General features: G+C 47.2%; 1 protein-coding gene across 1 annotated transcript; it reads right to left on the reverse strand.

Annotated features, from left to right (window-relative positions):
• Positions 1–10847: 10847 nt before the first annotated feature.
• TMEM158 (transmembrane protein 158) lies at positions 10848–11969 on the reverse strand. The gene has a single exon (XM_082307299.1). The coding sequence runs from the start codon at positions 11940–11942 to the stop codon at positions 11001–11003; it is 942 nt and encodes a 313-aa protein (XP_082163425.1). The 5' UTR covers positions 11943–11969; the 3' UTR covers positions 10848–11000.
• Positions 11970–13351: the final 1382 nt, after the last annotated feature.

A 13351-nucleotide genomic window follows, 5' to 3' on the forward strand; every position in this document is an offset into this window, starting at 1 on the left:
CAACTGCAGAAAATCTTACTCCATCAAACCCCTTTTTAAAAATTCTGGCTGCCACTAGTAGCTAACAAACTAAAGACTTTATTTTAGTGATTAATATTTGTTTGACACCCAAGGCACTCCCTGGGAAGCTACCTTCAAGACTGGAGAAGAGCAAAAGTCGAGAAAGCATGACTGAGCACTTTGAAGCTCAGCGTAGTTCCAAGTGCCTCTTTAGACCAGCCTAAATACATGGTGATTTTGCTTTTTCTGAAGTAGCACTCACGCCAACAGGAGCATGGTAACTCTCACCAAGCAGCCACAAGAGGAAAGCAGCTTCTGAGATTTGCTCCAGCTATTCGCTCCATGGACACGTGCCCACAGCTCACGGACACGTGCCCACGGCTGTAGGGTTCTGCCTCCGAAGTGGCACAGAGGTTACCTTGCAGCGGCGATAGTGACTGCTGCCCTCCGCCCTTGGCCTGCCCTCTCTCAGAGGTTTCACCCTCCTGCCCACCAAGGAGAAGGCTCAGGTGTTTCGGCATAGTGTGGCTAACTGGCATGTACTGCAGTGCTGTGGGGTGACTGAAGACATGCTACTTATGCAAAGATGTGCTGCTGTGCAGTACTTTCCATCAGAAGTGCTCTTCACATGATCCATTCTTTCAGCATATACTTATTTTCTACGCTTTCTCGGAATTAATCAAACCCCTACATTCCAGTTCGCTGAGCTAACTCAAAATCCTACAGTAATGTAGAAACATACCCCCTGCAATATATTTATTTATTAAATTCATCAAATCCTAACAACTGCCAAAGCTTAAATTAAAAACAGAAGAGCTGATACATCCTCCTTTCCTTATGCTTCATCCAGACTGACTGCTCAGTGCTTTGAACTGATGAATAAAGATCAATTTCCTAAAATCACTCCAGCGAACACTGATTTCATTCTTTTCTGAAGTCGTGCTCCGCACTTTATAGCAAGCAGTGCAAGGAACCTCCAGCACTCTCAGTTTCTGCGCTAATTCCAAGCCTAGAAGGGTTAGTATTGCCTGTAGCAAGTTTTTGCTGAATTGCTCACATATAACATATTGCTTCCTAAATAACCACAACTCTAAGCACGCTGAGCAAAACCAGATAGTACAGCAGCTGCAGGAAATAAAGGCAAGAAAATGAAGATGGTCAAAGGGAAAGAACATTTTGGGCCTTTTAAACCCTAATATTCAAGACAGGCTTATAGGTAGATGAAGTATGCTTGTATCATTGAGGAACTCAGGGTAGTAGTTTGAAAATATTTTATGCGCATTGCCACGAGTAATTGGTTTTACCGTGAATGTGGGATTGGAAGATATTAGGAAGTAGCTAAGCATAACTATTATTTGCCAAGTAACAGCAGACAACACATGCTTGGGAACTTGCTGTGAATGCTTTCTGTTGCTACAGTCAATCTGTAGTCCTCAACACTGAGGATTTTGATATTTTAAATATATTACAGAAATGTATTAACTCTTCGATGTTTTCCAGCTTCCGAGCTCTCTGAACATCATTCTTAGAATGATTTAACTGGGATTTTAAGCATTTTTTGGGGTCAGAAATGTCATTAACATTATTCACCATCATAGGTTTCTCACCATCTTTTTATATGTAACAGAAGAAAGATAGCAATAGAGACAGCTTGACAGAGCTGTGAAGATACTAAAGATAGTGCAGGTATCAGCTGAATCACACATAATTTGATGAAATTAATTGGGAAGTTTTCAAAAAGCAATCCTGTTCCTGTCACTATGGTGAAAGACCTTCCAATCACACAGCTACGCTGGGGCTGTTCTCATGGCAATCAGCAGGAGCTACAGGCACAGAAAACGGGTCTTGGATTTGTTTTGGAAGAACTGGTTCATTCAGAGCCTGCTTCAGAGGGTCTGTTTTTCTTACATGGGTAAAGCCACTGATCTCTGTTTCGCTGTGCCCTGCACATGTAGGAAAACAGATTAGCCAATGCTGTTTTCTTTCTGCCCTTCGTGTGTGGGAGGAGAGTAAATCTCTCTGACCCGTTCCACCCACGACACTTCAGTTAACACGGGGCAGCACCATTATCAATCTCACCGGCTGAATTCAGGGAACACAAAATGGTCACAGGCATGAAACATTCCAGATGTAGGAGGAAAATAAGAGTTGTCTTTTCCTGTCTTAACCCAGCATGGGCTGGCACCTGTAAGTGTTATGATGGCAGTCTCATGGGGAGAGGATACGAGTCTCTGTTTCAGAACTGGAGATAAGTAAGCAACGTTTTGGAGGATGAGTTTTGTCGTGGGCAATCCACTCTCGCACCAGGGTAGCTAGAGCAAAGCCTATGGAATTACATTTTATATGCATGGGAAAGGGGTGTTCCCAAGGCAGTACCTACAACAATTCCTAGTCAAACTCTGAAAAAAATAATAAAGCAAACCAAAAAAGCCTGCAAAACTCTCAGTATACATTAAAGGCATCAGTACAGGGCTCATATAGTGCACAGACAATCCTGAATAGCTCAGTAAAAGATCTTTTCTGCTCAAAATGGCTTTCAGGCTAAAACCTCATTCATTTCCTAAACGGTGAATGTGGTTTCCCTTAGCTGCCCCGCATGGACCTACGAAGAAGTCATAGCTGTGGAGTGCTCCGCTGGCATGGACTGCCATCAGCTGAGGGCAAGAGGAAGAAGAGTTCTGCTGGCAGTGGTCCTCTCCAGAAACTGTTAGCAGTACAGCTGGACTAATTTTTGTGAGAAACTGCTGCTTGCGTGGGCCTGCTGTAAATTTATTCCCACCATAATTGTGCTTCCAGGACAGAGGGAAAGGTGATATATGGCTGGGATAGAGCACAGAGGCATAAGGCTTCTCTCTTCATGGTCCTAGCCCCTACGTGATCCTACAACTAGAGAGTGGGGTTTGGGGAGCCATGGGAAATCCCCATCTTGGGGAAGGGATGGGGTGTTGCAAGGCCGCATTGGACACACTGTGAGGTGAATGTCATGCCTCAAAAGTGGATTTCTCTGGGTTAAGAAAATGATGTGACCCTGCATCATTAAGTGCTTTACACGTCCTGGAGGAAATGAAAAAATCTCAAGAATTCATGGTAACTATTGCCTGAAGAAAGTAGTTTCCAGTTTCTATTTAGGAGCAACCACATTGCTGGCATAATTAGGCACAGCTCACATTCCCCAGAGAAAATGTGATAAAACACGCAGTGCAAGAAAAGAAATGAAATAGCCCCATGATTAAACCTCCACCAGCTACCTCTACACCAGTTTTTTCATATATTCACCTCCTAGAAAGTATTTCTTACACCTTGGGGGATTCTTTCATATACTTTTGGATTAATGAGAATCTCTTCCAGTAACATTCATCACGTAGTAATGATTTGTTTTTAATATATCAGCTCACAGCAGCACCTTTCAATGGGAAAAGCATTTCCAGAGTACAGCTATTGCCTGCCTAAATTGTGGACAAAATTGTGCAGAATACCTTAATTTAACAACACAAGGCTCAAACCATGCCCTTAAGTGCAAAAAAGAACAGAGAAGGAATAAAATCATGTTCATGTTTTGCATTTTTATTCTGCTTCACATGCTCAAAACGCCACATGGGATTTAGCTCATTAATCCTTTCACTACCAGTACAAGAAGAGTAAATACTATTTCCTCCACAGCCAGAGAGACACGGACAGACATGTTGTTTTCAGAAGGCTTGAGCACCCACAGGCTCCAGCGTGAGCTGTGCATATTTATCATCTTACAGAAGTAGGGCTGCAGGGAGTTGTCCTGGCCACTCAGTCAGTTACTACTGAGGCCAGAACGCTACTAGATCAGCACTTGAAAAACCTGTCAGGGCCCCCTGCTTGTACAACTTTTCCATCCAGGCAAGGGACTTCAATTTCTGCAGAATTTGAGGTTTAATTGAAAAGTAATGGTTTTGACCCTGTGGTTGCATACCTGAGCTGAGTGTAACTTTAAACGCCGGTGCGTTCCTAAGTGAGATCACTGCTTCTCTGGCAGTGCGGAGCTCCGCCGAGGTGTTGAGACACCTGCCTTCGGTTGGAGCAGAAGGCAGGGCGAGACGCGCCCTGACATTGCAGTCGAGGGTACGTGGGAAGGGTGGCATGTGAGAGCTCCCACGATTCATGAGATAGGGGTTTGGGCAGGTGCATGAGTAGAGGGCTATTCAGAGAAAAGACTTTGAGGAATTAAGGTGGAAGGAAGCTCTTCAAATGGGTCCACTTCTCATTTCCTAGAAGAAGACACAATAACTTAGGGCCCCTGCTCAGTGTCTGGGGCAGAAGTGCAGAAGTCCTGTGACCACAGGACTGCTGGGAGAGACAACTTTGCGCTTGGGTTTTGCCCTCAACACAAGGTTTCTCGTTTGTCTTTGGCTTGTCGGTGTCACAGTACCAAAGGCAGGAGAGGGACGGTCTGAATGGGTGAGAAGCAGAGTGGAAAAGCAGAAGAAACTGATAGCACAGTTTCCTGGCGTGCTTTGTATAGCTTGATAATATAAGACATGCTTGAGGGAAAGACAGGTGAGAAATCTGAAGACAGCAAATGTCAAGATAAAAAACAAGCTAAGGAAAGAGAGAAGGAAAGAGGGAGATAGTAAGTAAGAAGGAGCAAATCTTAAGAATGATTAATTTTCAATGACGGAAGAAAAAGTGGAGTGAAGCTTGGGAGACAATGAAGACAGGGACAAGAAAGGAAGATTAAGTAGGTAGTCTTGGCAATATAGATCAGAATGCTACCAACAGCATACTGGCCCGTAGTCTTGTCAACAGCAGTGCCCCAGCCTGGGAAATACAGTCACACCAGCACTACTTCGACTCAGGTGGAAAGCTTTAATACAGTTCTGATTAACATTCACGTGCTGGACAATGAGAAACGTATATTTTACACGGGTCAAAAGAAGATATGATGGAAGACCCATATCCATTCCATAAGTACAACATCTAGCATGTTTTCCTTACAACCTCAGAGAACATCTGAAGCAAAATTAGAGTAAATAGTATATGCCAGAGAGTGCTTTGCCATTTTATTGTTTGGTTTCCAGCAATATGGAGAGTAATTTATTTTCTCTTTTTATTTATGGTATGGTGGTTCCACTCCTAATTTTTCTTGACCCTCCCATTTCTTCCCAGGCTCTTATTCTTTTTTGCCATTACTTTAGCCGTTTGGGGCCAAACCTGCAATTATTCAAGCAAAGCACTGAAAAAATTGCTTGAATATGAAGTATGGAATCGAGTTCCTAATTCATCTCATGTCAGCTTTCTTTTTTCGCTATGGTCTTAATCGCTGTCTTTTTCCCAGTTGATACTTCACAACTTTGCAGAACGTGCTGGCACATTTACTCTCTTTTATGCTTTTTCTATGTCTTCTGTTTCCTTTATTCCTCCATGCTCTTCTTCTGTATCTCCATTTTAACCACTTCATGTTGCTTAGCAACACCCAGAATGACACCAACAAGGTAAGGTCCCACTGCTTCTAGCAAGCCTCACCTTACAAGGAACAAAAATACAATTTAACTTCACGCTCCCAGTGAATTCCCTTCCTCAGAACGGCATTGATCTCGCATTCGTGTCTCATTAATCCGATGTTTTTCTACGAAAGCTCAGAACAAGTCAAACACGCAGAAACACGCAGCGTTTCACACGATATTTGGATCTTCCAGTTTTGCTCTGACTTTGGTAACCTGTTGAGATAACATGAAAGCTAAAGTACGAGCTAAGGTTTTAGATCCTGGCTTTCCCAACATGCAGATCCAGAGACTCCTCTGTCACATAGATGATCATCAACCTGCTACACTCAGTTACGAATCCAAACATTGTAAAAGTTGGAAGATGTCTGGATTGTGAGACTTAGTGTGGCCACAAATCTAATTAAACACCGTCCAGACATTCCCAGTAAACATCTTTAATATCCCAATTTTTATACCAGGCTGCTTTCTCCCTTGGCATAATAGGATAGAAACAAAACAAATGGGTAAGCTACTTTTTTTTTTCCCCAGTTGTTTTGAAAAACTTATTTAACCAGAACTATTATGAAGGAGGGACAAGAAATGTAGTTCCTTATCTGTCACAAGCTGCAATCAATTCCAAATCACGGAAGAGAACACTATGATCAGAATATGGCTATGTATCACACAAACAGGGTAAAAAACAGGAGTAAAAAATGGTTTTTTCTCCCCATGAAAGCACTTTCACAAGGTAGAAGACTCATATGCATTTCTGATCTTCACTGAAGTGTTCTACATCTGAGGGGGAAAATGGAAACCGATGTTTTTGTTTAAAAATATGCTTCTAAAAACCAGTTACTGGTTAAAAAGGTTTTTTATATTTTGAAATCTGAATACATTTGGGATTTGATATTTACACACTTTCCCAGAATTATTAAAAATGTTTTTTGAAAAACCAAGGCCTTTCCCTGAAATATGTTGAAAAAAATGACATTTATTCTGTAAAATTCCTTGTGAAGTAACTGGCATTTTCACACTAGCTTCAGAAAGAAGTTAATTTCCAAATTAGCAAAGCCCTACATTGGGCTGAGAAATCCGGGCTTTGGATTTATAAACTATGTGTATAAAAACCAGAGAGGAACGAGAATGCAATACCTCCTCTTATATACAGATACATATCTTTAAAACAGATTCTTTGATATTTAGTCATACAAAACTTCAATTAACTTAACTATTTGATTTCATTTGGCTTTTCTTCAGCCCCTGGAATCACGTAATGTCAGCCCTGGAGATACTTTTATTCAGCAAGCGGAGGTCATGATGAATAATACTTACTCAGCCAAGGAAGGCTTTTAATTAGTATTTTTAGGGCCTGGTTCCGTAGCCCTTACTCATATTGAGTAATATTCACGCCACAAATAGTACTGCTGTTGCAGTCATATTAATCATCAAAAGCACTGGTGAACTAAGCCCCAAATAAGTAGCAACTCTCACGTTTATCCAAGTATGGCAATTTTCCCCCAAATATCCACACACCTCCTGACATACAAAACTGCTCTTGATTACTGATAACGTATTGAACAACAGTATGCTTACATAATATGTAATTATTATTATACTGTACTACATTTTTATACTTTCATTGTGGGAATCAATGTGGCACTAAATAACAGCAAGACTGTGTCCATGCTAAAACTACATATTCATCTGTATACTTCTGCTTCTAATATATCTATTAGACGTAACTGAAGAAGTATGCAAGGGAGAGAGATCCAATTCTGAGGTCTGAATATACAGCAAAAAATGTACCAGTCTAACAGTAGCATACAAGCCTAGTACCTTCTAATGCTGAATCTCTCTCTGTTGAGAGTTCCTGGTTCCTGGAAAAAAAATCTGTAATATACTTCAATTACATAAAAAGGAAATTGAGAAGTGACCTCTGTTTCTAGGTATCCCTTGCTTTCCAACAAACACATGTACGTAAATAAAGTCAGGATAACTTACCAGGAAACACGATCCAACAAATAGTTAGTGAAGGAAAACTAGTGTTACTTGTTCAGTCCTATTTGTTTCTCACCATCCTTCTTCTCCCTTTTGTTTTGACTTTCTGTTGTACACAGTAAGTCCTCATGTACAGATGTATGCATATATATGCTCTCCCTGAGTATATGAAGCATGATATATGGTGACTAATCCCGCTCTTGTGCTGACCCTGCTACCAACTGGTTTTAAAAATAAATCCAAATGAATAAAAATGGCTTAGAAACATCCCCAGTAAAGAGACGATAAAATTCCACTGCCAGTGAAAAAGAAAACAAATAGACACTTTGGTGTCTCAAGTTGAAATCTAAAACTAACCAGTGTGGAGATGTATCGGTTCACATTGCTCTGGGCTTGAATCTTCTGGGTTTAATTCAGATGAAATTCCCATGGATGTGGGCGAAAGCTATGTGTGCCTTCTGCTACTCAAAATTATCGGTTACTTAGAGTCATAGTGGCAGCCACAGCTATGGGAGCAGGGTTACCGGTGTGTTAGTGACTGAAGAAAGCTCACTGTCTGCAGAACACATTCCTGTTCTCTGTTCTTTACAGGAGAAACCCTGCTGCCACCTCACCAAAACCGGAGGGTTCAGGGAGTCTGGTCCAAGCTAAACCCTGTACATCAGGTAACCTCTGTGCCCTCTGCTCTGCCTTCAAGTACTCGTAAAGTACTCTTTAAGGCACAGAAACACGGACTGTCCTCCCTCTACGAAGGGAACGCGCTTACCCCAATGGTCACTGCACTCTAAGGAAACACCTTCCCTACCTCAGAAGTGCTCTTTGCACTTTGTACCCGAGATCAGTACTCCCTGAAAATGTTGCGGGTTTTTGCATTCTGGACAAGAATTGTCTTTGGGGTTTGTTTTGGTCTTTTTTAATGCCATCCCTGTGTTTTAAACATTTCACGTTTTAGCAGATTTTTAATAGCAGCTCCGCTTTACAAGCATATTTCTAGAAGAACTATAAGCAAATCCCTCTCTTCTATCACACTTTTTAAGTGAAGCAGCAAAATTTTCTGAGAATGGTGTTGCCTGTTCACAAGGTTTATATTCAAGCTGATATTGGTAGAAGTTAGAAGACATACCCCACAACCATTCTGTACCAGCTTTACTGTTCTTAGTAAGTGCCTGTAAGAACTGCAAATAAAAAACCTTTAATAACTGAAGCTGCCTGTTTCAGACAGTAATGCCATTATCTTGCTTATGTTGATGCAATTCAAGAAAAAAACAATGGCATGTCACTGGTGAAACGAGGATAAGCAAAAAAGAGATTCCAACCTTGAGTTTAAGCACAGGCTCCCTGGATCACAGTGACTACTATGCACTGTACGCTACAAAGCCAGCAAAGCTTCCAACAAAAGTTCTTAACTCTCTGCCTAAATATATCTCGTTCAAAGGAAGAAACTCTCTGCCTGAATATATCTTAATTTAAAGGAAGAAATTATTTTCCGGCATGGCAACTCTTCTGAGGGTTATTCCATATATACAGCATTTCTCTTTCAGGAGGGTGTTAACATTAGCTTCATGTTCTCTTGCTAGCCTTGCTTTTCAGTATGAAGAGGCTCCGCTGTCACACAGGGCATTATAGGCAAATAACTGCTCTCTAGCATGTCGCATTTTTGTGCAAAAGAATTCGCACAAGGTGGAAACGACACTTTTTCACGTCAAGGGAAGAAAAGCGGGGCTCTGTAAACTAAGTATACAGGGGGAGTTGCCCTTCGGATCAACAGGTCAAATTAACGTTTCTCACAGTGACTGGATCCTCTGCTTTCTGAAAACAACACTACTGCAATGTTTACTCAAGTGACGTGCCCATTAAGATCAATAGGAGAAACAGTGGGTGTAGAGGTAGCCCAGTAACATGGAACATTTTAAAATCTTGATTTATTTCTGCTGTTTGTCAATCTTTTTCTCTCTGCATTTTTTTCCAGATAGCATACACATAGAGCATGCATTTATTTTATTTTGTTCTCAATTAAAAAAATAGGAATGCTAAGAATTTAATCCTTCCAGACTTTTCATCCAGTCATTTCCACCAAACATAGGGAAGAAAACAACATTACAAATACACCAAATTAGCCTCGAGTGAGTTCATATGTCCCTAACAAATTAAATACACTGACGTTGACAAAGGACTGAGAATTCCTATTGCGAATCTTTCTCACTTGGTTCACATTTTGGTTTTAGAAACTTCAGCTGGACTAATCGCGTCTAAGGCAAACGAAACAACTTCTTATAAGGCTAAACAGTTGGAAGTATACAACAAATGATATTTCAGGCTATGCAACTGTCTGCTTTAACAAGAAAGAAGAAAACCTTGCAAATCTTTCTTCCTTGCACGCTTGCACAGTGGCAGCCGTAATCTAGTTCTGGACCGGCAGCTCCTGGCTTCTCTCCACCCGACAGGCTTTCTGTGAGCAACCCTGCGGGCTGGTAGATGAAAAAGAGGTACGATATTACTGTGCCTTCAACAAATACAGCGCATCTGAGTTGTTTTTGAGGAATGCACTTTGTGGAAGTCAAGAGACTCGTCCCCGGGCTGCTTTTAACACATCTCAAAGAGGGGCCTCATCTTCCCAGGACCAAAACCACCCGACCTCAAATCCAGGAGAAAGCCACGCTCTGCGGAGCGGTGCCAAGTAAATCGCCTTGGAGGATCTCTGGCACAGACACGTTCCCCATCTCACCCCACCCTGATGTAAGCATATAGACCCACATTGACTGTAAGGACAGGACAAACACCGTTCAGAAAGGGTTTGGGATTCCCCTTTTTCCACCCAACAACCCTAGCAACATCATCTCGTGGGGAAAGGAGCTTCGCAGCCGGTTTGCAGGTGGGGAAATCGGCCAAACCCTCCGTTCCACCCCGGCGAAAACAGACCGACAAAAGGCTACGGTGGCTCCAGAAAGAAAACCTCTGTATTAAAAGCCAAATAACGCGGAGCTACGATAATAAATACACACTATCTCAACTGGGAAATACAGTGTAAAAGGTTCGTTAAAGTTCAGCTTCAGCAATAACTATATATATATATACCGCTTCAGTTCTTGATCCTGCCAAAGAGAGACTTCACCTTCTGTAAATAAAGAAAAAAACCCGCTCTGACTGTATTCATATACAAAAAAGCTACTCCGACTACAACAAATGCGGTTGGATGGGAGGGTCCTTTATTTCCTGCGTTGATGGGGGGGGGGGGGGGGGCTTTTTTTTTTTTTTTCCTTCTTTTTTACTAAAAGGTTCGTTTAAAACGGGTATTAAAGATACAAAACGAGCACACAGGATTTGGTCGTCTCCGGCGGCGGGGCGGGCGGCGCGGCTCCCCTCATGGCGGGCCGGGCCCTGAGGGAGGCGGCCCCCCCCACCCCCCCCGGCGCCCCGCGGCCGCCCGCGTCCCGCCGCGCCCCTGGGACAGGCTTGAAAGAAGAAAAACAGGGCGGGAGGCGGCGGCCCCGCGTCCCTCCGCACCGCCACGACGAGGAGAAGGGGAGCGGGGGGAGTCACCGGGAGAGGCTACTTGGCGGCGGCGGCGGCGGTGGCGGTGCCGGCGGCGGTGTTGCGGCGCTGCTCCATGCCGTTGGGCAGGAAGCCGGCGATGATGGGCACCGGCCAGATGAGGGCGGCCACGCTCCACACGATGATGACCAGAGTCATGAAACAAGCCACCAAGGTGGACTCGATGGGCTTGCGGTTCATCCGCCAGCCCGGCTCCCCCTTCAGCTCCTCCAGGCTGAAATCCAGGCAGCAGAAATTCAGCGGCTCCCCTTGCAGCCAGTACTGCCCGGGCTCCGCCGCCGGCGGGTAGGAGAGCGAGGAGGAGGCACCGGCACCGCCGGCGGCGGCGGCCTGGGGCGCGGCGCCCCTGAGGCGGCCGACCCGCCTGCCCCGCACCCAGCTGCAGCCCACGCAGAGGCGCAAGTCCTGCTGGGCGCCGCCGGCCGCCAGCCCCAGGTGCTCGATGAGCAGCGGCGGCCCCACGCGGTGGAAGGCGGCGGAGAAGAAGGCCCGCCCGTGGCTGTTGGTGGAGAAGAGCAGGAGGTCGCACTGGATGCCCAGCGGGCGGCTCCAGCGCACCAGCAGCGAGCTCAGCATCTGCCGCTGCACGCTGATATTGCAGTGCGGGTCCTCGGCGGGCTGCGGCTGCCCCTGTCCCTGCGGCTGGGGACGCTGCTGCTGCTGCTGCTGCTGCTGCCCGGAGGAGGTGGGAGAGGAAGGGAAAGGCTCTTGGCTAGGGGCAGCCGGCGTGCCCGGGCTGGTGGTGCTGCCCTCCTCCTTGCTTGCTGCCCCGTCGAGGTCCATCTCGAGGCTGGCCACGGAGCGGGAGGAGGAGTTGACAGGGGGCAAGAAGAGCTCCTGCTCCTGCTCCTCCTGCCCGCTGGCAGCCGCCGAGGGGCTCCAGCCCTGGCTGGGCGGCAGGCAGGCGGCCAGCAGCGCCGGGAGGAGCAGCGGCAGCATGGCATTGACTTAGAGCCGGTGAGGAGGGAGAGGAGGAGGAGGAACGGGAGGCTGCATGGCGCTGCCGGCTGCCATCTGGGAAGGGAGGCACACTGCTCTCGCCGAGAGAGCGAGAGAAAGGGAAGGAGGGTGGGGGCAGGCGAGGGGGAGGGAGCGGGGCTGGGGCTGCCGCGGCGGCGAGGCGAGCGAGCCGGGAGCCTCGGTGACGGCAGCGGCTCCCCCCTTCCCCGCCTCCTCCGCCCCCGGCCCGGCCCGGCCCCGCCGCGCCCCGGCGGGAGGAGCCCTGCGCCCGGCCGGCCCCGCCGCCGCGCCCGGAGGTGCCGGCCGGGGGCAGCTGCCCTCCCGGGGCGGGCAGCGGCTCCCGCCCGCGGGGCACCCGCAGGCAGAGGCGGCCGCTCTCCCCTCGGGCGGGGGCCGCTCTCCCCTGCCGCCCGCCCCCTCGGACCCCCCCAGCTCCGCCGCCGTCCCCGCGGCAGGGGCGGGAGGTTCCCCGCCGCCCGGGGAAGGGAGCGGCGGGCGGCCGGCGCCCTGTGCCCCGGGCCCGCCGGGTCCCTTCCTTCCCGCCTCTCCCGGCCGAGAGGGCGGCTGTGGGGCGGCCCGCGGGGGCCTCGGGGCCAGGGACAGAGGCCGGCGGCGGGCAGCGCCTTCCCGCCGGCGCCTCGGGCTGGGGCGGGGGGCGCAGATGGGGGAAGAGCATCCAGGAGCCGCCTGCACAGGCTTTCGTTTCGCCTTTATAGGAGAGGAAGGGGCCGGGGGGGCGGAGGAAGGGAGTTTGAGCTGTCGGGGGGTGCAGTGGCTGGGCCCTTCCCGCGGTGCTCTGCGAGGCCGGGCTCGGCCGCCGCTTGGCCTGGGCTGAGGCGCAAGGCGTCCCGCAGGCGGGCGCAGCCGGTCCCGGTAGCAAAGATTTAAACGTGGGAGCTTGTTAGAAGGAGCACAAAGCTACCGAGTGTGGTAGCTGAGACTTGGCTGCGTTTTTCGAAAGGCTGCTTTGTAAGCATGACGGTTTATAACCAAGCTCGATACTCCAGCTCGTTTCGTGACCCTGTGCCGGCTATAGTATTACTCTTGACACAGGTTGAGGCTTACTGTGTTGCAGTTTGACACTTGGAGCCTCGGGGAGGGAAAGAACTGGATGACACAAATGATGAACACTCTTTAGCCTTTACCTTGGGCAGAGAGTGGGATAGAGTTACATTTTCCTGGCAGGCATCCAGAACTGGGACTCTCTTCTTTGCCTTTGCAGCCCTTTTTTGACAAATACAGGCGCAAAAGGGAGACACGAATACAAAAGCTAGGCTTTCCCAAGTATATATAGGGCAATTTCTGTAGACGATAGAACTGAACTCTGTAAGGCGCTCCTTTGAGGTTGGCGTTGGTCCCACGTCAGACACGGTCCCACGTCAAAGCGA

This window comes from Platalea leucorodia (assembly GCF_965183815.1).
Source record: "Platalea leucorodia genome assembly, chromosome: 1".
In the NCBI taxonomy this organism is placed as follows: domain Eukaryota; kingdom Metazoa; phylum Chordata; class Aves; order Pelecaniformes; family Threskiornithidae; genus Platalea; species Platalea leucorodia.